The 21,823-nt window shown below is 55.9% G+C and overlaps 1 protein-coding gene across 1 annotated transcript; it reads left to right on the top strand.

The window, feature by feature from the left end:
- Positions 1–17,676: 17,676 nt before the first annotated feature.
- Positions 17,677–20,330, top strand: LOC112531297. Its single transcript, XM_040657074.2, has 3 exons — positions 17,677–17,874; positions 18,436–18,568; positions 19,532–20,330. Exons 1-3 carry the CDS (start codon positions 17,741–17,743, stop codon positions 19,607–19,609), a joined length of 345 nt encoding a protein of 114 aa, XP_040513008.1. The 5' UTR covers positions 17,677–17,740; the 3' UTR covers positions 19,610–20,330.
- The last annotated feature ends 1,493 nt before the right edge of the window (positions 20,331–21,823 follow it).

Below are 21,823 nucleotides of genomic sequence, written 5' to 3'. Positions count from 1 at the left end.
AAAGTTTTCTTGCTCAGCGGTCCCCCCAGCTCCCCGGCAATATCTCGCCAATGAGCCGAGATACATCCAAGTGGGTTCGCCTCGGGCCTCCTTTCTCTGCGCTCCCCCATATGGAATCTTCTTGATTCTTTCTTGTTCCCAAAGCTCCACAACTTATAGCCAGTAGATCAGTTAACTCTGATACGTGTTCCTCCTTATAGCTCAGCTCACAACCCCAACAGAAATGCCGGTCCTCCATTCCACTGTAATTCCTGGATGGCGTTACAGCTTAAGCTTCTGACAACGAATCCGGGTTGCAGTTATTTTCAGGGTGTAACAAGCGTCCAATTACTCTCAGATCACACGATGATACCACTCACGCCTTGGGTCCAGTATTTAACATTCCCTTATAGCAGCCGCTTATGAAGTATCCGTTGCTGGGTAATGGAGTCTGCCCACTTGCCCAGGGCACGGGAAGACCGAATTCCCAGGACAAAGAGCCAGAACCAATGTCCCCAGCAACAGTAGCACTTGTGTTACAAATGGAATTCCACAAACAATATTTATAACTTTTATTACAGACGCACTTACAGTTACAAAGATAAGAACAACGACACAGTTCCTATCAGGAAAAGAATGAAAATCGGTTCTGGCATTTGCCCACCCTGTCTGACCAGTCACTTTAAGCTCTTCAGTAACAGTTTGCAGCCGTCTCCCTCGCAGGAGAACGAAACCATGGATCCGACACACTGTTTAGCTTCATCTTCCAAAGCTCACACAGCTCACATTCCCGAAGGTGCTGTGGCCCTCACTCTCGGGATACCTTGCGCGCTTTACCTGTGAGGTTCTCAGGATTTTCGGGATATCCCCCTATGTGGGACCCCCCTCCCGAGGGCTGTACTCCCCCAGCCATCGCGATCACCCAACCGTTACCTGTGGATCCACCCTCGGGGGGAGCACTCTCGCTCCTTCAACCCTGCGTAGGACGTCTCCTCACATCTTATGGGGCCCTGTACCTGTAACATACCTGGTCTGCGCCGGAGCTCTTTCCCTGCCCCGCAGTGGATGTGTCGGCCTGGGGAGTCTCCTCCAAAAGAAAATTGTTTTCAGGGCGCACCAGAAGCGTCCCCTGGTCTGACCAGCCCTGCGGTCCAGCAAAGAGTTTCCTGCCTGGCTCGCCAAAACTGACTTGCAGAACAAACCCTATAACCACACAGTAGTTGTTCAGTCGGTACGATTTATTCAGCCGGCCCGATGCTGGGGGGGATAACTCCTTTCCAGCCTGCACACGGATAGCAGGTGAACATCCCTCTTTATAGAGGGAACACCTGCATATTACAATTGACTTCAGTACACTGTTCCACAGGTATTCTTCACCCCAACACCACCCCTAACTATCAGCCCATATCATTCCCATTGTTCATGCTCAGCTACTCCTAACAACCTAATGGATTAGCCTTTATTCATCACCTTTGTCCTCATCCACTCCCTCAGCTCTGGCAGGATTCGAGCACGAAGGAGGCTGACCCTGACCAGGGCATGTGGAGCAATTGCTCCCAGCTGCTCGGCCACGAAGGGCAGCAGAGGCCTCCGGAGACGTGTACACTGTGCCATCTCCAATGCCTTTGGGCTAGGATGCTGCACTTTGCAGCAGCCCACCGCAGCTCTCTGGGAGCTCCCGACCGTATGGGGTGTTGTGGGGCCCAATGGAATGGTTATGGGCTCTGTTGGGTGTCTGTGGGGAACTATGAGTCTCTGGGGTGCCCTATGAGCTCTTGTGCAGCTCTATGGGATCTTTTGGGGCAGTTATGGGCTCTGTGGGATGCGCTCTGTAGGGCCCTATGGGGTGTCTGTGGGGTTCTACGGTGCGGTTACGGAGCTCTGTTGAGCGGCTATGGGGCTCTCTGGGGGCTCTCTGGGGTCTTATGGGGCTCTGTGGCAGAGCTTTTCCTGGGGGCCCTCCAGAAGAAGCAGCGGGCAGAAACTTCCTGAGACAGCAAACTCTTTGGGGGCACTGCTGAATCGCTCAATAGCAAAACCAGCTTGCAGAAGAATTTGGATTATTTGCTCTCCTTTCTCAAAAACATTCTCTGTGGTATCGCCCCACACAGCAATATCATCAATGTACTGCAGGTGCGTGGGAGCGCCGCCCTGTTCCAATACGGGTTGGATCAACCCATGGCAAATGGTTGGGCTGTGTTTCCATCCCTGGGGCAAACAGTTCCAGGTATACTGAACAACCCACCAGGTGAAGGCAAACTGTGGCCTGCATTCTGTGGCCAGAGGAATGGAAAAGAAGGCAGTAGCAATGTCAGTGGTGGCATAGCACTTGGCTGCTTTTGACTCTGGTTCCTACTGGAGTTCTAGCATGTTCGGCACAGCAGCACTCAGTGGGGATGTGACTTCATTCAGGCCACAGTAGTCTACCGTCAGCCTCCATTCTCCACTGGCTTTACGCACTGGCCATATGGGGTTGTGGGTTAAAAGGTGAGTGGGTTCTGCTGATCGCTCCCTGACTCTCTATCTAATCAACTTCAGAATGGGGAGCGAGGAATCCCTGTTGGTGCAGTACTGCTGCCTGTGCACTGTTTTTGTAGGCAGTCGGCACCTGCTGCTCTTTTACGTGCAGCAGCCCCACAACAGATGGATCTTCTGACAGGCCAGGAAGAAGAGACGGCTGCTTCATGTCGTCTGTATCTCCAGCAGACTATTCCAAAGGCCATCGATACCCCTTAGGATCCTTGAAATGCGCCTTCTGAGGCAATCGATATCAAGCACGCATGGAGCCCCTGGGCCAGTCACAATAGGGTGTTTTTGCCAGTCTGTACCAGGGAGGCGTATTTTGGCCTCCAACGCAGTCAATTCTTGAGAGCCCCCACTCACTCCACAAATATGGATTGATTCTGTCCCTTCATGACTCGAGGCATTAGAGTGCATTTCCTCATGTCTTCTCCACGGTCACGGAGGTAATGCCACAAGGCCATCCACGATGTGATCTTACTAGCGTTCCTTGCTTGAGCAGGAAAGCATTTGCCTTCAGTAGCTGAGATTTTTGATGATACAGGTGAGGAGGAAGGTCCATCAGCTTTCATTAATTGGATTTCCATTAGTTTGATCAGTTCCTTCATTAGGCCCCGTTGCTTATCCTGATCTTCATCACCCATTTCTGATACTAGTACAGCTTTGTCACGATGAATCAATAGAGGACACCTGCTCTTGCACTTCATCCAGTCTGTCTGCTACTTGTGAGACGGCTGAAATGGAAGCGTGAGTTGGGGGTAGATGTTGTTCCTAGTTTTGAAGTGTAAGAAGTAATTCCAAAACTGGGGGCCTGTTCTGTTGGTCCTCGTATCTGTCAAACATTGCTGCTGGTGTGGGGGGCGTATCTTTCTGGTGCTGTTCTGGTGAGATTCCGCCATATATCAGGCATTGTCCGCACTCTCTCAGGATCGTGGTCTTGGCGTGGATCGTTAGGAACAAATTAGGGTCATACAACATTTCCACCACGGCTATTTCCCTCAAATACTGGATACCTTTTGCAAATGTATCCCACGTTTTCATTACAGGCTTCAGACTATCTTTGTAGGGATACCTTTCCCTCACAGCTATTCACATTGGTTTCCAGAGGGTTGCAGCTCCATCCAAACATCATCTAATCCCTCTGCCATTAGATTTCTCTCTGGCAATGTCTCCTAGTTGGCGGGCTTCGTTACCATCTGGAGACAAGCTACTGGCCCTGCCATGCCAACAGCGAAGCAACCAGGTGACAAGAGTTTTGTTCGAGCGCCATGTCAGCTCCTTCCTTGAGCCTTGGATTTCAGCCACCTTCAGAGGCCGACGAACAGTGGTAATAGAGACTCCGTCTTCATCACTCTCCTTTCCATGTCTCTTAATTTTTCCGGTTGCCTTTCTTGACGATGGTGGCTCTGAGGAGGGCCCCTCGCCTGGACCCTCCTCTACCTCCTCCTCTGCTTCTTTTAGCCGTTCTAGAAGCGAGGACACCTGCGTCCCCTTCTTGCCTTACACAGGGGCAGCTGACACTGTTACTGGTGTCTCCTGTGATTGATCAGACTCGACTTGGAGATTTCCCCCTTTGGCTTGAACCTCAGCTCGGAAACTCTCTCTCCAGAACAGTATTATATAGAGTGTGGTAGGCACAAGCCAAGCCCCACGTAAGTCGTACCTCCTTAGATCAAATCATACCACATTGTAGGAAATCAGCAGGAGAAATGCGACAACCATAGTAGATGATCAGCAAATCTCGTTTATTGTTTCAGCTGCGTGTACATTTATAGTGTGGATAATAGGCTCAGGCATATTGCTGAAGTGGAGCTCAGGATTGGCTCGCTAGTCAGTGTCAACTACGCCTATCTTTGTGCTCTGTGGTTATCTCACAGCAAACACTCCCTTACAGACTTCTCAAAACACTGTTGCCGGCTTTCTCCATCGGCATCCTGTTTTGTTCCTAGTTCTCATACCTGACCTTGCGCGTAACAAGGTTGCTTAACCAGCTGCACAGTGTCTGCATGGCTTTTCTCAGTCAGCCAGTCATCAATAAATCTCTCCACACCACATTGCATAAAAGTACCAGGCAGGTGTCTCCATCAGGGCCCTTATTTGGCTATATATGAACACAATTCCACAGCAAGATGTTAACTATAGGCCAATAATTGGCAAAGAACAGGGTGGCTTTTAGTCCCTTACACAGCGCTCCTACAATAAAGGGCAGACTCATAGCTGGTAGCTGCTAAAAGGGAGGGAAAAAAAAACCAAGGAGCCAGTCAGCCCTGGGAGCACAGGTGAAGGCTTTTTCCATTGTCAGAGAGGGGAGATTTAGATGGGACGTCAGGAGGAAATTCTTGACCCTGCCCTCTGCAATGTGCTGCCCAGAGAAGCCATGGATTCCCCATTCCTCGAGGCGTTGGAGACCGGGTTGGATGGGGCCCTGAGCAGCGTGATGGAAAGGGTGGCAGCCCTGTCATCCAACGGCAGGGAGTTGGACTGGGATGGTCTGTAATGTCCGTTCAGACCTCAGCCATCCTAAAGCTCTATGAGAAAACTCTGACAGAAAGCACAGCTTGGCAGGCTTTGAGGAGTGCCAGAGGCAAAGGTGAGGGTAGTGAAGCTGTCTGCCTACATACCCATGGTTTTTTAGAGTCCAACTGGGCATCCAGGTGGAGCGTTCCACCACCTCCTCGACTGCATCTCTTGGCAGCTGCACAATTTCCTGGCAACAAATAGGGAATGGAGATACAGCAGTATCTGTTATTCTATTATTATTTGAGAGCCGAATAATTGTCATTTTCAGCTCCTGCCTCTTCCCCTCCAGGCAAACCGGTGAGTTCCTGAAGGCAAAGGCAAAGCAAGTCTTGTTCAGCGCTGCCCACCCCGCAGGTCAGAGCTCCAGTGCCATGAGGTGAAGGATTCTGGGGGTTGTGCCCTTCCTTATCCCCCCACCCCTTTCATTCATTTGCTTTGGCAAGGGCTGCCTTACACCGTCAAGACAGGAAAGGCTGGAGCCCTGGGCACGACACAAAGGCATGCAAAGGGCTCTTAAGCCCTCCGCATCCTGCAGAGCATCTGCTGCTTCTTCATTTGCTTTCTCATCCCCTCCAGGCTCCGCAGTGCCACAGATGGGTTGAAGGCCCCTTCTTCCCACGCGCCGCCGCCTTCAGCCCGAGCTCTGTGGTGGGCACTGGGAAGATGCTTCCACACCGAAGCCCATCCTGCTGCCAAGGCGACCCCCAGCCCGGCTCAAGGGCCCACCCTCTGTCTCAGCAGTGATGAGCCCATGGCCAAACTCCCCCGTCCCCGTGGAGGCAGAAGGGCAGAGCTTTGGCCTCTGCCGCACACCACAGCACTGACCTGCAGGATGTCATTTTGCCAAGCTGCCAATATCCAGAGAAAGGCTCCAGCTGTGGGGGACATCAGTCGGGAGAGACAGTTAGTTTGCTCAAACTGCTCTGAGCCCCGCAGTCCCATTTTCCTCTTCCAGACCCAGCAGGCACACGCTGTGTGGGACAGTCCCGCTCCCCGGCTCTGCTGGGACGGCCCTGGGTGGGGAACACTCACCAGAAAGGACTACTAGAAGCAGGACGGGAGTTCTCCTTCCCCTCTCTTTGGCAGCGCGTTGCCTAAGGGAGAGATCAGATGGTGGTTATCACAGCCCAGCGCTGGGACACGCTCTGCTGGGATCCTTTTAGCCCCATTTGGCTCTGCCCAGAGCAGGAGCAGGGCTGTGCCCACAGAAGGGGACGTTGTGCCACCCAGCTGGAGGAAGCCCGGCAGCACGCAGTGCTTCTGGCTTCCCCTCCCTGCGTTCTGGGCCCTGCTGCACCCACCTGCCCAGCTGGGCCGGCATTTTGGCACCTTCACTCCTCTGACAGACACAGGGAACGGCTCGCTCTCCTCCCAGGACACAAGCAGCTCTTGACGTGCGGAAATCAGACCCAAGAGCCAGTAAGGATATAGAGCAGGTATGTGTCTATTGGTGACGCGCGTACACCCTGGTGCAAGGGGGATCGCTCCACCTAACTTGCACACTGTCCGAAGAAGTCGTGCTATAGATATAGGTCAAACTAATACATAATCAATAGTTGACAGGCCATACATGGCAAGGCAAGGCCAGGCCAGTTCAGTGCAGTTTAGGCCAGGCATGGCAAGGATAGGCCAGGCCACGGCAGGCCAGGCAATGCAAGGCTAGGCACGACCAACACAATCAAGGCAAGGCCCGGCCAGGCAAGTCAAGGCAATGCCAAGCAAGGCAAGGCAAGGCAATGACAAACCAGTCCAAGCTTACGAAGGCCAGGCAAGGCCAGGCCAGTCCGGGCAAGGTAAGGCAAGGCAAGGCTACACAAGGCAAGGCAAGGCCAGGCCATTAAAGGCCATGCAAGGCAAGGCAAGGCCAGGCCATGAAAGTCCAGGCCAGGAGAGGCAAGGCCAGGAAAGGCCAGGGAACACAAGGCAAGGCAAGGCAAGGCCAGGAAAGGCCAGACCAGATGAGGCGAGGCCAGGACAGGCCAGGACAGCCCAACCAGGTCAGGAAAGGCCAGGCAAAGCAAGGCATGGCCAGGCCAGCAAGGCAAAGCAAGGCCAGGCCAGTCCATGCCAGGTCAGGACAGGCCAGCCCAGGCCAGGCACAGCCAGGCGGGGCAAGGCAAGTCAAGGCCAGACCAGGACAGGCCAAGGCAGTCCAGGCATGGCCAGGCCAGTCCAGGTAAGGCATGGAGAGGAAAGGCCAGGCAAGTTTAGGCGAGGTAAGCAAAGGTCAGATGAGGCTAGGTGATGCCAGACCAGGCAAGGCGAGGCGAGTCCAGGCGAGACAAGAAAAGGCCAGGTGAAGGAAGGCAAGGCAAGGCAAGGCCAGGCCAGGAAACACCAGGCCAGGCCAGGCCAGGCCAGGCCAGGCCAGGCCAGGCAAGGCAAGGCAAGGCAAGGCAAGGCAAGGCAAGGAGGGAAACAGAAAGGGAAAGGGACAGGGAGACGGAGAGGGTGAGGGAGAGGGAGAGGGAGAGGGAGAAGGAGAGGGAGAGGGAGAGGCATGGAAAGGCAAGGCAAGTCCAGGCCAGGCCACGGAGGGCAGGCCAGAGCAGGGCAGGCCAGGTGAGACGAGGAGAGACCAGGCCAGGGCAGAGCAGGCTAGACAAAGCGAGGCAAGGCAAGGCCAGGCCACGCAAGGTCAGGCCAGTACACGAATGGCCAGGAGAGGCCAGGTGACACGAAGACAGGCAAGGACAGGACAGGACAGAACAGGCCAGGCCAGGCCAGGCAAAACTAGGCCAGGAAAGGCCTGGCCAGAAAAAGTAAGGCCATGCCCAGACAGGCCAGGCAAGGCAAGGCCCGGATAGGCTATGGCAGGCCAGGAGAGATTAGGAAAGATCATGCTAGGCTAGGATAGACCAGGCCAGGCAAGGCCTGGCCAGACAAAGTAAGGCCATGCCCGGACAGGCCAGGCAAGGCAAGGCCAGTCCATGCAAGGTCAGGCCAGTACACGCACGGCCAGGAGAGTCCAGGTGACACGAGGGCAGGCGAGGCCAGGCCAGGCCAGGCCAGACAAAACTAGGCCAGCCAAGGCCTGGCCAGACAAAGTAAGGCTGTGCCCAGACAGGCCAGGCAAGGCAAGGCCAAACAAGGCAATGGCAGGCCAGGAGAGGTTAGGAAAGGCCAGGCTATGCTAGGATAGGCCTGGCCAGGCCAGGCAAAAAAAGGCAAGGCAAGTCCAGGACAGGCAAGGCCAAGACAGGCAACGGCAGGCCAGGCAAGGCAAGGAAAGTCCAAGCAAGGATAGGCCAGGCTAGGACAGGCAATGCCAGGCAAGGCAGGCAAGGCAAGGTAAGGCCAGGACAGGCAAGGCAAGGAAGCACAAGGCAAGGTAGGACCAGGCCAGGCCAGTCAAGGTCAGGCCAGGCAAGGCTAGGGAATGCCAGGCCAGGAAAGGCCATGACAGGCAATGCCAGGCCAGGAAAGGCAAAAAAAAAAAAAAAAAAAAAAGGGAAGGCCAGGCTAGACCATGCCAGGCCAGACCTGGGCATGCAAGATAATGCAAGGCAACACCAGGACTGGTTAGTGCAGTCCAGACCAGGCAAGGGAAGGATAGGCCAGACCAGGCCAGGCAAGGAAAGGCAATGCAAGGCAAGGCAAGACAAGGCCAGGCAAGGCAAGGAAGGCCAGGCAAGGCAAGGCAAGGCAAAAAAAGACAAGGCAAGGCAAGGCCAGGAAACACAAGGCAAGGCAAGGCAAGTCCAGGACAGGCAAGGCCAAGACAGGCAACGGCAGGCCAGGCAAGGCAAGGAAAGTCCAAGCAAGGATAGGCCAGGCTAGGACAGGCAATGCCAGGCAAGGCAGGGCAAGGCAAGGTAAGGCCAGGACAGGCAAGGCAAGGAAGCACAAGGCAAGGTAAGGCCAGGCCAGGGCAGGCAAGGTCAGGCCAGGCAAGGACAGGTAAGGCCAGAAAAAACCAGGCACGGAAAAGAAAGGCTAGGCAAGACAAGGCAAGGCCAGGTCATGCCAGGCCACGAAAGGCCCGGCTCAGAAAGGCAAGGCCAACTAAGTCCAGGCCAGGCAAGATCAGACAAGGCCAGGCCAGACAAGGCCAAGCCAGGCCAGACCAGACAAAACAAGTCTAGGCCAGGCCAGGGAAAGCTAGGCAAGTCCAGGCCAGGCAAGGCAAGGATAGGCAAGGCAAGGCCAGGACAGGACAAGCTAGGCAAAGCAAGGCAAAGCACGTCAAGGACAGGCATGACAAGGCAAGACACGGCAAGGCCAGGCTAGGCCAGGCTAGGCCAAGCCAGGCCTGGCCAGGCAAGGTGAGGCCAGACAATGCAAGGCCAGACAAGGCCAGGCCTGTCAAGGCCAAGCAAGGAAAGGCTAGGAAAGGCGTGGCAAGAAAAGGCCAGGCAGAGCAATGCCAGGCAATGCAATGCCAGGCAAGGCCATGCCAGCGCAGACCAGATGAGGACAGGCAAGGCTAGACAAAGCAAGGGCAGGAATGGCAAAGCCAGGCCAGGCAAGGCAAGGTTAGGCCAGGCAAGTCAAGGCCAGGTCAGGCCAAGCAAGGCAAGGCAAGGCAATGCATGGCCAGGCAAGGCAAGGCCACGAAAGGCAAGGCAAGGCCAGGCATGGCCAGGCAAGGCAAGGCCACGGAAGGCAAGGCAAGGCAAGGCATGGCCAGGCAAGGCAAGGCCACGGAAGGCAAGGCAAGGCAAGGCATGGCCAGGCAAGGCAAGGCCACGGAAGGCAAGGCAAAACAAGGCATGGCCAGGCAAGGCAAGGGAAGGCCAGTCTGGCAAGGCAAAGCCAGGCAAGGCAATGCAAGGCCAAGCCAGGCAAGGAAAAGGCCAGGAAAAGGAAAGGCCAGGCAAGGGCATGCTTGCAGTGCAAGGACAGCATCCCGTCTGGTGGATGAGGGAAAGGCTGTTGATGTGGTCTACCTAGACTTCAGCAAAGCCTTTAACACTGTCTCTCACAGTATTCTCCTCCAGAAGCTGGCAGATCGTGGCTTGGACAGATACATTCTTCGCTGGGTAAGGAACTGGCTGGAGGGCCGGGCCCAGAGAGTGGTAGTGAACGGAGTTAAATCCAGCTGGCGACCGGTCACCAGTAGGGTTCCCCAGGGGTCAGTGCTGGGGCCTGTCCTCTTTAATATCTTTATTGATGACCTTGATGAGGGTATTGAGTGCACCCTCAGTAAGTTTGCAGATGACACCAAGCTAGCTGGAAGTGTTGATCTGCCTGAGGGTAGCGAGGCCTTACAGAGGGATCTGGATAGGTTGGATAGCTGGGCTGAAGCCAATGGGATGGGATTCAACAAGACCAAATGCCGGGTCCGGCACTATGGTTACAATAACCCCAGGCAATGCTACAGGCTTGGGGCAGAGTGGCTGGAAGACTGTGTAGAGGAAATGGACCTGGGGGTGTTGATTGAGGCTAGACTGAACATGAGCCAGCAGTGTGCCCAGGTGGCCAAGAAGGCCAACGGCATCCTGGCTTGTATCACAAATAGTGTGGCCAGCAGGAACAGGGAAGGAATTGTCCCCCCGTACTCAGCACTGGTGAGGCCGCACCTCGAGTACTGTGTCCAGTTTTGGGCCCCTCGCTGTAAGAAAGACATCGAGGCCCTGGAGCGTGTCCAGAGCAGCACCAGGGAAGGTTCAGGATGGATGTTAGGAAATCCTACTTCTCTGAAAGAGTGGTCAGGCACTGGAATGGGCTGCCCAGAGAGGTGGTGGAGTCACCGACCATGGAGGTGTTCAAAGCACGTTTGGATGTTGGATGAGCTTCACACGGAGTTCCATCAGCTCACTGTGTTTTTGCACTCAGACGTTACCGGCTGCCGAGCGGAGCTGTTGCCTTTCGCAGGCAACCGTGATGTTCGTTGCTTAGGGGAGCCTGCGGCTTGGCCAAATACCGAGGTGACACCAATATGATGAGCGGCAAAATGGCGTTTATTAAGTTCTAACAAGCACTTATATATCTTTTAACCCTTCGTGTACGCCCACTGGATGGTACACGTGGCACGTACCTAACACATGGGGAGGAGCCTGACACGTTACATCCCGAGACCCCGATCACGCCTATTACAACATCTCCCCCTCCCCATGCCACAGAAAGCTGACCCGTAACAACGCGAACGCAAATCCTAACTCTATTTCTATTCCTAAGTGCGTCTATAATTGCTCCTGAATGCGCTGATACGCGTACTGCTGACGTGAGATTTCCTCTATGAAGTTTCTTAAGCATGCCTTAAGAAGCTGAACAAAGCATGGAAGACAGAGCATAATAGCCAAGAATATTGCTAAAACTACGATAAGCGTTTTAAGCATTTGTTTTAGCCATGGCTCTAATTCCCCAAACAGACCCTCCAACCATTCACCGAAGGGATCGGCCTGCATCTTGATCTTCTGTGTGTGGCCTTGCATCCACTGTAGTTGTTTATGGATCGATGCGCTGTGATCACTTAAGTTGAAGCAACAGAACCCTTCGACATCCTCACATCCGTGGCTTTGAGCTAAAAGCAAGAAGTCAATAGCCGTGCCACCCCCTGGCAAAGAACATAGACACATTAGCAGAGATAGAACCAAATTTCTCGGTGTGGGCAGTAACGGCTGTGTTGCCGGGTCCGTGTCCTGGCTTGTCTTCGGTGGTCCACGCACCCATATAAGTGTTTTTTTTTTTTTTTCCGCTTCTCCGGTGTCGGGGTCTTCGGCTTCCCCAGTAGCCACGCCTGCAACAGAAACGCTCAGTTCTCGTTACTTGAGGCCAAACTCTGGCTTAACTTTCCTCGATGGAACCCATATAATGTTTCCCGACTCTTTCTTTTTGACCGCCGCGTAGCCTCTACCCCAAACTAAAATAGACCACCCTGATTCCCATAACCCATTGTCGATCTTAATCTTCACCGGTGGTCCTTCTTCAATAATCCTCGGTTGCCAGTGCTTTTGCATAGGGGTGCGGTGATTCTCCCCCCGTTCAAAATGGTTTAATGCATACAACGCACGAGCCAGCAACTCTCCCTGTTGGCTCACTGGAATCTTTCCCCTGTAATTTTCCCCCTCCCCAAGGACACGCAACTTTTCCTTGAGGAGCCGATTCGCTCTTTCGACAATAGCCTGGCCCTGCGAGTTGCCAGGGATACCTGTACTATGCGTGATGCCCCAACGCGCTAGCCACTCCTTGGTGGAGCGCGAGATGAAGCAAGAGCCATTGTCTGTCTCAATGTGACTCGGTAGGCCTAATGTCGCGACGCACACCGACCAGTGATGTTGTGCTGCAGAAGAATTCGCGCGGCCATGTTGGGTAGCAACAATGACAGTGGATGCGGTATCAACAGTAACCGCAAGCCAAGACCTCGGCGCCAGACGAGGCTCCAGCGTGAAGTCCGTCTGCCAGACGTCGAGAGGTGCAATTCCTCTAGGGTTCACTCCTGCACTAAGCGCAGGGGCTGAATTACAGTGAGGGCATGCCTGCACCACCTCCCGGGCCACCGCCATAGGAATAGAACATGTCCTTGACAGTGCTCGAGCCCCTAGGTGTAGCGTAGAATGCAGGTCTCTAGCCTCCCTCACCGTAAGAACCTTGTGCCCCGCGTGTTGGTCAGCGAGGGCATTGCCAGTTGTAAAGAATCCCGGAACGTCTGAATGACTTCGCACATGAAGAACAGCAGCGGGCGCTGTCCTTGCCGTCAATGCTTCCTCCAAGAGGAAGGCAATCGAAGTACTGGGTTGTCCTTCCTGCCCCATTCGTAGTAACATTTTTGCAATGAAAGCAGAGTCAGTGACTACATTGCAAGGGGTGTCTGGCCAGAGGAGCAGTGCCATCGCTACCGCCTGCGCCTCAAGTGTCTGAACACTGACACCGTGATCTTGAAATGTTCTAATTTCCCAGTCACCCGTCTGGTTCTTCCAGACAACCGCCCCCTGACCTGTCGATGAAGAGGCATCCGTAAATACTGTTGGACCATCAAGGGGAGAAGCAACAACTCGAAGACGGAGTGACACCTGGAGCGGGCGTGCCAGCTCGAAAATCGGAAGGGAACCCGCATACCTAAGCTTGCCTCCGAACCCATGCAGGGCCAGGAGGATTTCGTCAGGCAAGATCTGTGAATCTCGGAAGAACCTGGGCAGGTGGACTATATCCAAATCCTTTCCAAAATCCCTAAATGCAGATGTCCTTGCCTTACTAAGTAGCAGGGAGAGAAGCTCCACCCATGGGGTAAATGCCCGCACTGGCTGTGCTGAGAACAGCCAGCGCAGAGGTTGTGGACAGGAGCCTAGTGCATGACCAATGACAGCTACGGCTCCATCCTGGCAGCGAGTAACAGCGCCCTCTAGGGGGATACCCGGTGTCCACCTGGACAAACTTGCTGTTGAGCACAGTGATAGTATTTCTCGCCAGGCAGCGTCCATCTCTGGGGTCCACTCTCTCCTTTCCCGTGGGTCTGAGCCCTTCAGCTGGTCATAAAAGGGCTTCATTAATCGTGGTGGAATACCCAGCGCTCCCCGGACCCACTGGATAGCTCCTACCAATTTCTGAACATCCCACAGGTTGGTTACCTGAGGTTTAATCTCCAGGCCCTCGGGGATAACCGTGGATGATCCAAACTTATATCCCAGGAATTCTATCCCTGGCCCTCGTTGTACCTTTTCTTGGGAGATCGTGAAACCTGCACCCGTGAGCGCGCCTGACACCCGTGCTTCTAGGGCTTGTAGTTGGGAACCTGTCGGAGCTGCAAGCAGAAGATCATCCATGTAATGGACAATCTGGCAGTCTGGCATGTCGCGTCTCACTGGCGCGATAATTGTATTCACCACAAGCTGACAAATAGTAGGTGAACAGGCCATTCCCTGAGGGAGAACCTTCCATTGAAACCTTTGAGCTGGGCCCTGGTTATTCCGTACAGGGACTGTGAATGCAAAAGCCTCCCGGTCCTGTTCTGCCAAAGGGATGGAGAAAAAGCAATCCTTAAGGTCAATGACCACAAGGGGCCATCCCCTGGGAACAGCTGCAAGTGATGGACTGCCTTGCTGAACGGGACCGAACTGGACGAGCTGTGCATTAACAGCCCGAAGATCATGCAATAAACGGAAGGACCCCGATGGTTTCCAGATAACAAAGATGGGCGTGTTCCACCTACTAAGTGACGGTTCAATGTGTCCCGCCTCCAGTTCCCTGGAGACCAGCTGCGTCAGCGCTGCTAATTTATCAGTTGGAAGGGGCCACTGATCCACCCAAACGGGAGACGCTTCCCGTTTCCAGCGTAATGGGATGGCAAAATGCAGCGCAAGGTGGTACACAGTGGCCCTTAGTATAAATTTGTGAGTCGAACTCCCAAGGACGTGAGAAAATCACGCCCTAAGATTGATCCTTCCACCGGTGCCACGAGGGGTTGCACCAACACCGGTGCCTCCATCATCCCACTCCTATCAATGATAGCGATCTCCACTTCCTCTGCAGCCCCTTTTGTTGGGACTGTGCCTCCCACTCCCCCAATATGCTGCCAATGCGAGGTGAGTGGCCAGTTCGTCGGCCAATCGGCCTCCGCAATCACTGTAACGTCCGCACCAGAATCTAGCAAAGCCGTAAAAAGCGTGGTTCGAGGTCCCTCTTTTTGGGGCCACGGACCCGCATATGACATTACCACCTTAACTAGTGGACGGTCCCCCAATCCCATGGCTAATGCCACGGTGGGCATGTTCTCCTTGGCCCATTGCTCTGATTTGGGAAGGTGCCCTGGGCCCGAGGCGCCCTCCCTTGGCCGTTTCCCTGCATCGCTTCCTTGATCTTCCTGCAGTTACGCGCCGTGTGGCTCGCCCCACCACACCACTGGCATTTTTTGTCTGTGTCTGTTTTTGAGCCACCTTTATTCGGACAGTTGGTCCTAAAGTGTCCGGGTTGTCCGCACTTATAACAGACACCTTTCCCTCCCCCGTCCTTGGGGCGTGCAGCTGCCTGTACTGCGAGCTGGAGGGCTGCGGCTAAGCCCTCATTTGTTAACGGAGTAGCGCGCTGATGGTCAAGCACATATTTGATAAGTTCCCCTGGGGTTGTTAAGTTGCCTGGGGCTGCCCTAATAATTTGCTGTATGTCCGAGAGCGATTTTTGCTTAAGGCAATCAATGATAACAGGACCTTGGGCCGGCTCCGGAAGATCGGATCCCTCAACTGCACGAATCAAGTGGTTCGCAAATTCTGCAAAAGGCTCTGAAGGGCCTTGTTTGATATCCGCCCACGGGAGAGTAGGCTCTGTAACTCGAGCCAGCTCCCGAAGGGCCTGTAGGGCCGCAGTTGTGACTGCAGCTAACTCTCCCGGTCTCAACAGCCTAAGCTGGCCTTCCGGAGATCCCACCATGCCGTCCGCTACACCCTGGAGACGCGCTAATGTGGTCCTATCCCCTCGACCCTGACCATTGGCTGGGTGTTGGGCATCTCGGGTGGCTGCCGCCACCACTGCTTGCAACTGTGTATTCCAAGCATCATACCACAGGGTGTACTGAACCGGTTCAAGGATCACATGCATGAGGCTGATCACATCGTACGGCAGTAGGCTAGAGGCCATGAGGGCCTCTACCGCCGCCATTGTTACTGGGGAACGCAGCCCCTTTGTTTTTACAATTTCAGAAAGGCGGGTTATTGCTTTAGAATCTAGAGGGACCCACGCCGGGCCCTCTGTCTTGACTATGACCGGAAGGGCTAGCGGCGGCCGTGCTGGGTCGGCTGCTCGTAAGTCCTCCCTCACCCGGGCCCAATCAGTGAGCGTGGGCGGAGCCCACGGGGTGGGTGCTGTGGGACTGCACCCCTCAGGGGTGGACCCCTGGGACGTTGGCCACGGGGCTCCGCCCCTGCACTCACCGCAGGGCGGGACGGTGCAGTCCGCCCCGTTGGGGAAGTTGCTACAGCAACAGACTGAGCTGCACTCGTTATCACAACACACGGGTTGCGCTGTACCTCCTCGGAATGCCGTACCCTCCCCCGAAGCCTGCTTATCAGCCCTGCAGGAGATGTTACCACATTCCTCCAAGGACCTTCCCCCCCCCTCCCCGACTGACTTCAGTGAAGGATATAAGCCTTGAGAGGGATACGGAGGTGGGGGTGTTGTGGCCTCCACGCTTGAACAATTCGATGCAACTTCGTCCTTCTTTGCTCCCGGAGCTATCGTGGCAGGATGGGTTGTAGGGGCTGGCGCCACCTTATCTCCAGCCGGACCTGCACGAGGAATGAGACCCACTCCCGGCCCCGCAACCTCTAACCCCAATAGCTCCCTGGCTTGTTCGCTCGCAAGTTTCTCCTCGCGCGCAGCCTTCAATCCTCCCAGAATCAAACCCCAAGTTTTAAATTCCGCTGCTTTTTGAGTGACCATTGCTCGTTGGGATAAGGCAGCGGTAATTGAATCCCAATTACTGTGGTCATAAATCTCGTGGGGCGATGTTAACAGCCCCTCCCTCTCAAGCAACGAGAGGACCGCAGCTATCTCCTTCTGAGAAGGAGCATGCTTCCCGTTATAAATCTTACACGCATGAACGATCACCTTTATGACGGCTTCCATGACGCCCCCGATCCTCCTCCCGATTGAGACCAGGATCCCAGGCTCTTCTCCGGCGTGATTCCAGAGGGTATATCCGTCGCTCGTCCGCGACCTCCACCGACAGAGGGGTGACTGCAGATTCCCTCTGTCCCCGGGCTTGTCCCCCGGCTTCCACCGCCCAGCAAGTGCTAACGCTCCGCGGTGGGCTCCTGCCCCGTCAAGCAGACAGCCGACTCCTTCCCCTAAGCATCACGTCGGGGTCACCACTTGTTGCCTTTCGCAGGCAACCGTGATGTTCGTTGCTTAGGGGAGCCTGCGGCTTGGCCAAATACCGAGGTGACACCAATATGATGAGCGGCAAAATGGCGTTTATTAAGTTCTAACAAGCACTTATATATCTTTTAACCCTTCGTGTACGCCCACTGGATGGTACACGTGGCACGTACCTAACACATGGGGAGGAGCCTGACACGTTACATCCCGAGACCCCGATCACGCCTATTACAACACGGAGCGGCTCACGAGGCCACGCTGAGCCACTTCTTCCTAACAGCGCATGTGGGACCCGAGGAAAATGTCCTTGCACGTTTGGAGGCGAAAGAGAGAAGTATTCTACTGGAAGTCCGGTGCTTCTCGTGAGGCACAGTCATTGAGGCAGAAGGGACAAGTACTCATTTATGTCCCCATGCAAAGTTAGTGAGGAGGAACAAGTGAGGAGAAAATCCCCTCCCCTGCCCTCCCGTCCCCTTCCCTTCCCTCCCCTATCTTTCTCTCCTTCTTCTTCCCGTTTCCTTCCTTCCTTCTTATTTTCTTAGTCTTCTTTTTTACTTCCTTCCCTTCCTTCTTACTCCCTTACTTTCTTTTCTTTCCTTTCCTTTCTTTCCTTCCTTTTCCTCCCTTCCTTACTTTTCCTTTCCTTTTCTATCTATTCTTCCTTCCTTTCCTTACTTTTATTACCTTCCTTTCTTTCATTTCCTTCCCTTTTTTTCCTTCCTATCTTCCCTTCCCTATCTTCCCTTCCCTTCCCTTCCCTTCCCTTCCCTTCCCTTCCCTTCCCTTCCCTTCCCTTCCCTTCCCTTCCCTTCCCTTCCCTTCCCTTCCCTTCCCTTCCCTTCCCGCACTTTGCTGCGGATCTCCCACCCCACAGCCCCACTCCCGGCCGCCATCCCCGGCTGCGTCGCAACGGCGGCAGCGCGCCCCCACTCCCCGCACGCGCCTGAAGCCGACCCCGCGGCGACAGCGCATGCGCGGCGTCGTCTCCGGAGCAACGCGGCGTCGCCGCGGAGTGACGTCATCACGCTGCGACCCGAGGAGCCGGCCGGGCGGCAGCGGGGCGGGGCGGCCCCGGGGCTCCGAGCGCCGCCTCAGCTTCTGCGAGTGGGTGTCCGGGGGGGGCGCCGGGGCGGGGAGTCCTCTCCCACCCCTCCCCTCACTTCCTCTTGCCCCCGCTCCCCGTTCTGACCCCCGGGGTCCTCTGTCTGTCCCCCTCCCTCCCGATCCCTCCTCGCTCCCCCGCTCTCATCCCTTCTGTCTCCTTTCCCGCCCCCCCCACAGCTCTCCCCACGTTGGCCCCTCCATCCGTCTCCCCCCTCTGACTCCCCTCTGTCTGCCCCCCGGGGTCCCCCGTCTTCCCTCTTCCTTCTCCCTCCCCCCTGCTGACCCCATGTGCTGACCCCTGGAGTCCCCTGTACTCCCCATGCCCTCCTCCCTGACCTCTGGAGTCCGCTCCCCCATTTTGACCCCCAGTATCCCCCAACGGGACCCCCTTTCTGTCTCATAGAAGCCACCCAGCTCTCCCCTCCCCACTCTTCCACCCCATAGAAGCCCCACTTACACCTTCCCCCCCCTCCCCGGATTCCACACAACCCCCTCTCCACCCCCAGACTCCCTTTCCACCCCACAGAAGCCCCACTAACCCCTTCCCCCCCCCCCCCTCAGCCTCCCTTTTCCCCACTTAGAATCGTGCAGAAGGATCTGGAGACGTCCTAGAGAGGTTTGGGGGCATCCAGGGGGTTCTGGACTCATGCAGAAGAGTCTGGAGATGTCCAAGGAGGATCCAGGGAGTTCCCACGTAGGTCCTGTGGGCCCCTGGAAGGGTCTGGCAGCTCCCACGATGGGCCCAGGAGCTCTGAGGAGTCTCTGAGCTGATCTGGAGATGTCCCAGTAGAGTCTGCGAGGGTCCCGGGAGTCCTCGTGTGGGTCTGAGTGGTCATCCAGAAGGGTCTGGGGATGTCCCAGAAAGGACTGGGAGGGTCCGGGGGGTCCTTAGTTGGGTTCAGAGGGTCCTGTTGTCCTCTGGAAGGGTCTGAAGATGTCCCAGGAGTGTCTTGGGTTGCCCAGGGGGTGCTCATGTGGGTCTGGGGAGTCCTGGAGCCATCCAGAAGGGTCTGGTTATGTCCCAGAGAGGACTTGGAGGGTCTGGGCGGTGCTTAGGTGGGTTCAGAGGGTCCTGTTTTCTTCTGGAAGGGTCTGAAGATGTCCCGGAAGTGTCTTGGCGTGCCCAGGGGGTGCTCATGTGGGTCTGGGGGGTCCTGGAGCCATCCAGAAGGGTCTGGGGGTGTCCCAGAAAGGCCTTGTAGGGTCCAGAGAGTCCTCCTGTTGATCCATGGGGTCCGCAGATTCATCCAGAAGGGTCTGGAGATGTCCAAGAAGGATCGTGTAGGGTCCAGGGGGTCTCCAGGTGTGCCCAGAGCATCCTTGCAGTCATCCAGAAGGGTCTGGGGATGTTTCAGAGAGGACTTGGAGTGTCTGGGCGGTCCTTGGGTGGGTTCTGTTGTCTTCTGGAAGGGTCTGAAGATGTCCCAGGAGTGTCTTGGGGTGTCCAAAGTGTGCTCATGTGGGTCTGGGGGGTCCTGGAGCCATCCAGAAGGGTCTGGGGATGTCCCAGAGAGGACTGGGAGGGTCTGGGCGGTCCTTAGGTGGGTTCAGAGGGTCCTGTTGTCTTCTGGAAGGGTCTGAAGATGTCCCAGATGTGTCCTGGGTGTCCAAGGGGTGCTGTCACTGAGCCTCCCACTGTCCTTTGTCACCCCTCCAGGCCTGCCTGCAGCCGGACCCGGTGACACCGGAGCCCTCTGGCGCTGTCACCATCCTCTGTCCCGAGGACGGGAGGTGAACTGTGTGCCACCAGCAGAGGGGACCACGGGTGACATCAGTGTGGAACAGCCGTGACGCGGCGGCGTTGTCATTGGGTGTCACCGTCACGCAGAGGGGACAAAAGGACCCCCCTGGGGGCATTGCGTCGAAGTTGGGGACACCGTGAGCAGCTTGAGGACTTCCCAGGGGAAGTGGGGGCACCGCGTCACCGTGTCACACCCCAAAGGTGGGGACGCCCCCACAGTGTCACACCCCAAAGTTGGGGGCACCCCTGTAGTTTCACACCCCGAAGTTGGAAAAACCCCCACAGTGTCACACCCCAAAGTTGGGGACACCTCTGTGTCACCCCAATGGTGTCCGACCCAAAGCTGGGGACACTCCACAGTGTCACACCCCAAAGTTGGGGACGCCCCGACAGTGTCACATCTCAAATTTGGGACAGCTCTGTGTCCCCCCAATGGTGTCAGACCCCAAAGTTGGGGACGCCCCCACAGTGTCACAGCCCAAAGTTGGGGTCTGTCCCAGAGGTGGGAGTGCCCCCACATCCCCACCATGGCGTCACATCCCAAAGTTGGGGACCCCCATCTGGGGACCCATTCTGTGCTCCCCCAATTGCAGACAGCACTGTTCCCATGGGGTGGGGGCGGGGGGCACCCTTTATTTTTGGGATTAAGGTTTATTTCATGATAACGGGGGGTTGGGGAATGCCCCCCCATGTGAATAAAGGGCGGAGGAGCGGCTGTGGGGCTCCGTGTGTAACACCGGGGGGTGCTTTGGGGACACTGCAGCATCCCAGCCCCATAGCCCCCATGGCCCTATAACCACTACAGCCCCATCTCGTAGCCATCCCATATCCATATCCCATCCCATATCCCATCCTGTATCCATAACCCTTCCAATATCCAAACCACCATATCCGTCCCACACCCATAGCCCAAATCCATCCCATATCCGTATCCCAAATCCATCCCGTATCCATACCCCATCCCATATCCGTATCCCATCCCATATCTCATCCCCTATCCATATCCCATCCCAACTCCATGCCAAATCTCTTTCTATATCCACATCACCTTATCCATCCCATAACCATCCCAAATCCATCTCAAATCCATATCTCATCCCAGACCGATCCCATCTCCTTATCCATCCCGTATCAATGTCCCATCCCTTATCCAATCCCATACCCCATCCTACAGCCATCCCACATCCATACCCGCACATCCCATATCCTATCCCCATCCTGTACCCCATGTCCCATATCCATTTCCATCCCACAGCCTTCCCGAATCCATATCCCCGCATCCATCCCGTGTCCACCCCATATCCATTCCGTATACTTATCCCATCCTATGATCATCCCAATCCCATCCCATATCCATATCCCATCCCAACTCCACCCCATATCGTTCCCATACCTTTGCCAAGTCTGTCCCGTACCCGTATACCCACTTCCCGCATCCCATTCCCAATCCCAACCCCAATCCCAATCCCAATCCCACACCTCATTCCCAATCCCACATGCGAATCCCGTATCCCGCATCCCAATCCCTATCCCGAATCCCAATGCCAATCCCACATCCCAGCCCCATGTACTGTGTGTCAATCTATCGCAATCCCAACTCTCATATCGCAGTCCTAACCCCAATCCCACACCCCAATCCCAATCCCAATGCCATCCCCTATTGCAATAGGGCACACTCCGGGCCCCTCCCGCAGCTCCGTCCCGCCCCCATCTTCTCATTGGCTGAGGTGCAGCTCCGTCCCGCCCCCGGCCTCTCATTGGTCAGGTGCAGCTCCGTCCCGGCCCCGGCCTCTCATTGGCTGAGCCGCAGTTCCATCCTGCCTCCAGCCTCTCATTGGTCAGGTTCAGCTCCGTCCCGCCGCCGGCCTCTCATTGGCTGAGGCGCAGCCCAGTCCCGCCCCCATCCTCTCATTGCTCAGCGGCAGCGCCGCCGGCTCCCATTGGCTGAGGCGCAGCGCGCGGGAGCGGCCGTTGGCAGCCGGCTCGGGCCCGCCCGGCTCTCCCCTCAGCCGGCGTCGCTCCGCAGCCCGGGCCGCCCCGCACGGCACCGCCGACGGAACAGCACCGGGACGGAACCGCGGCACGACGGGAGCGGTGCTGAGCTCTGCGGTACCGGGGGGAGGGGGTGTGGGGTTTGGAGGGGGCGGAGTGAGTGCAGCCCCGGGACAGGAAAGGAACCCTGTGCGGCCATAATCCACCTCCCTGTGG

Source organism: Gallus gallus, unplaced genomic scaffold, assembly GCF_016699485.2.
Source record: "Gallus gallus isolate bGalGal1 unplaced genomic scaffold, bGalGal1.mat.broiler.GRCg7b scaffold_44, whole genome shotgun sequence".
Taxonomy (NCBI): Eukaryota; Metazoa; Chordata; class Aves; order Galliformes; family Phasianidae; genus Gallus; species Gallus gallus.
The sequence above is the reverse complement of the archived record's forward strand: the minus strand, read 5'-3'. Positions and strand labels throughout refer to the sequence as shown.

Coding starts and splice junctions, on each gene's coding strand:
- LOC112531297 (XM_040657074.2), top strand. CDS start 17,741: ATGCGCGGCGTCGTCTCCGGAGCAACGCGGCGTCGCCGCGGAGTGACG. Junction 17,875..18,435: donor CGCCGCCTCAGCTTCTGCGA/GTGGGTGTCCGG, acceptor CCCCCCCCTCAG/CCTCCCTTTTCCCCACTTAG. Junction 18,569..19,531: donor AGGATCCAGGGAGTTCCCAC/GTAGGTCCTGTG, acceptor TCACCCCTCCAG/GCCTGCCTGCAGCCGGACCC.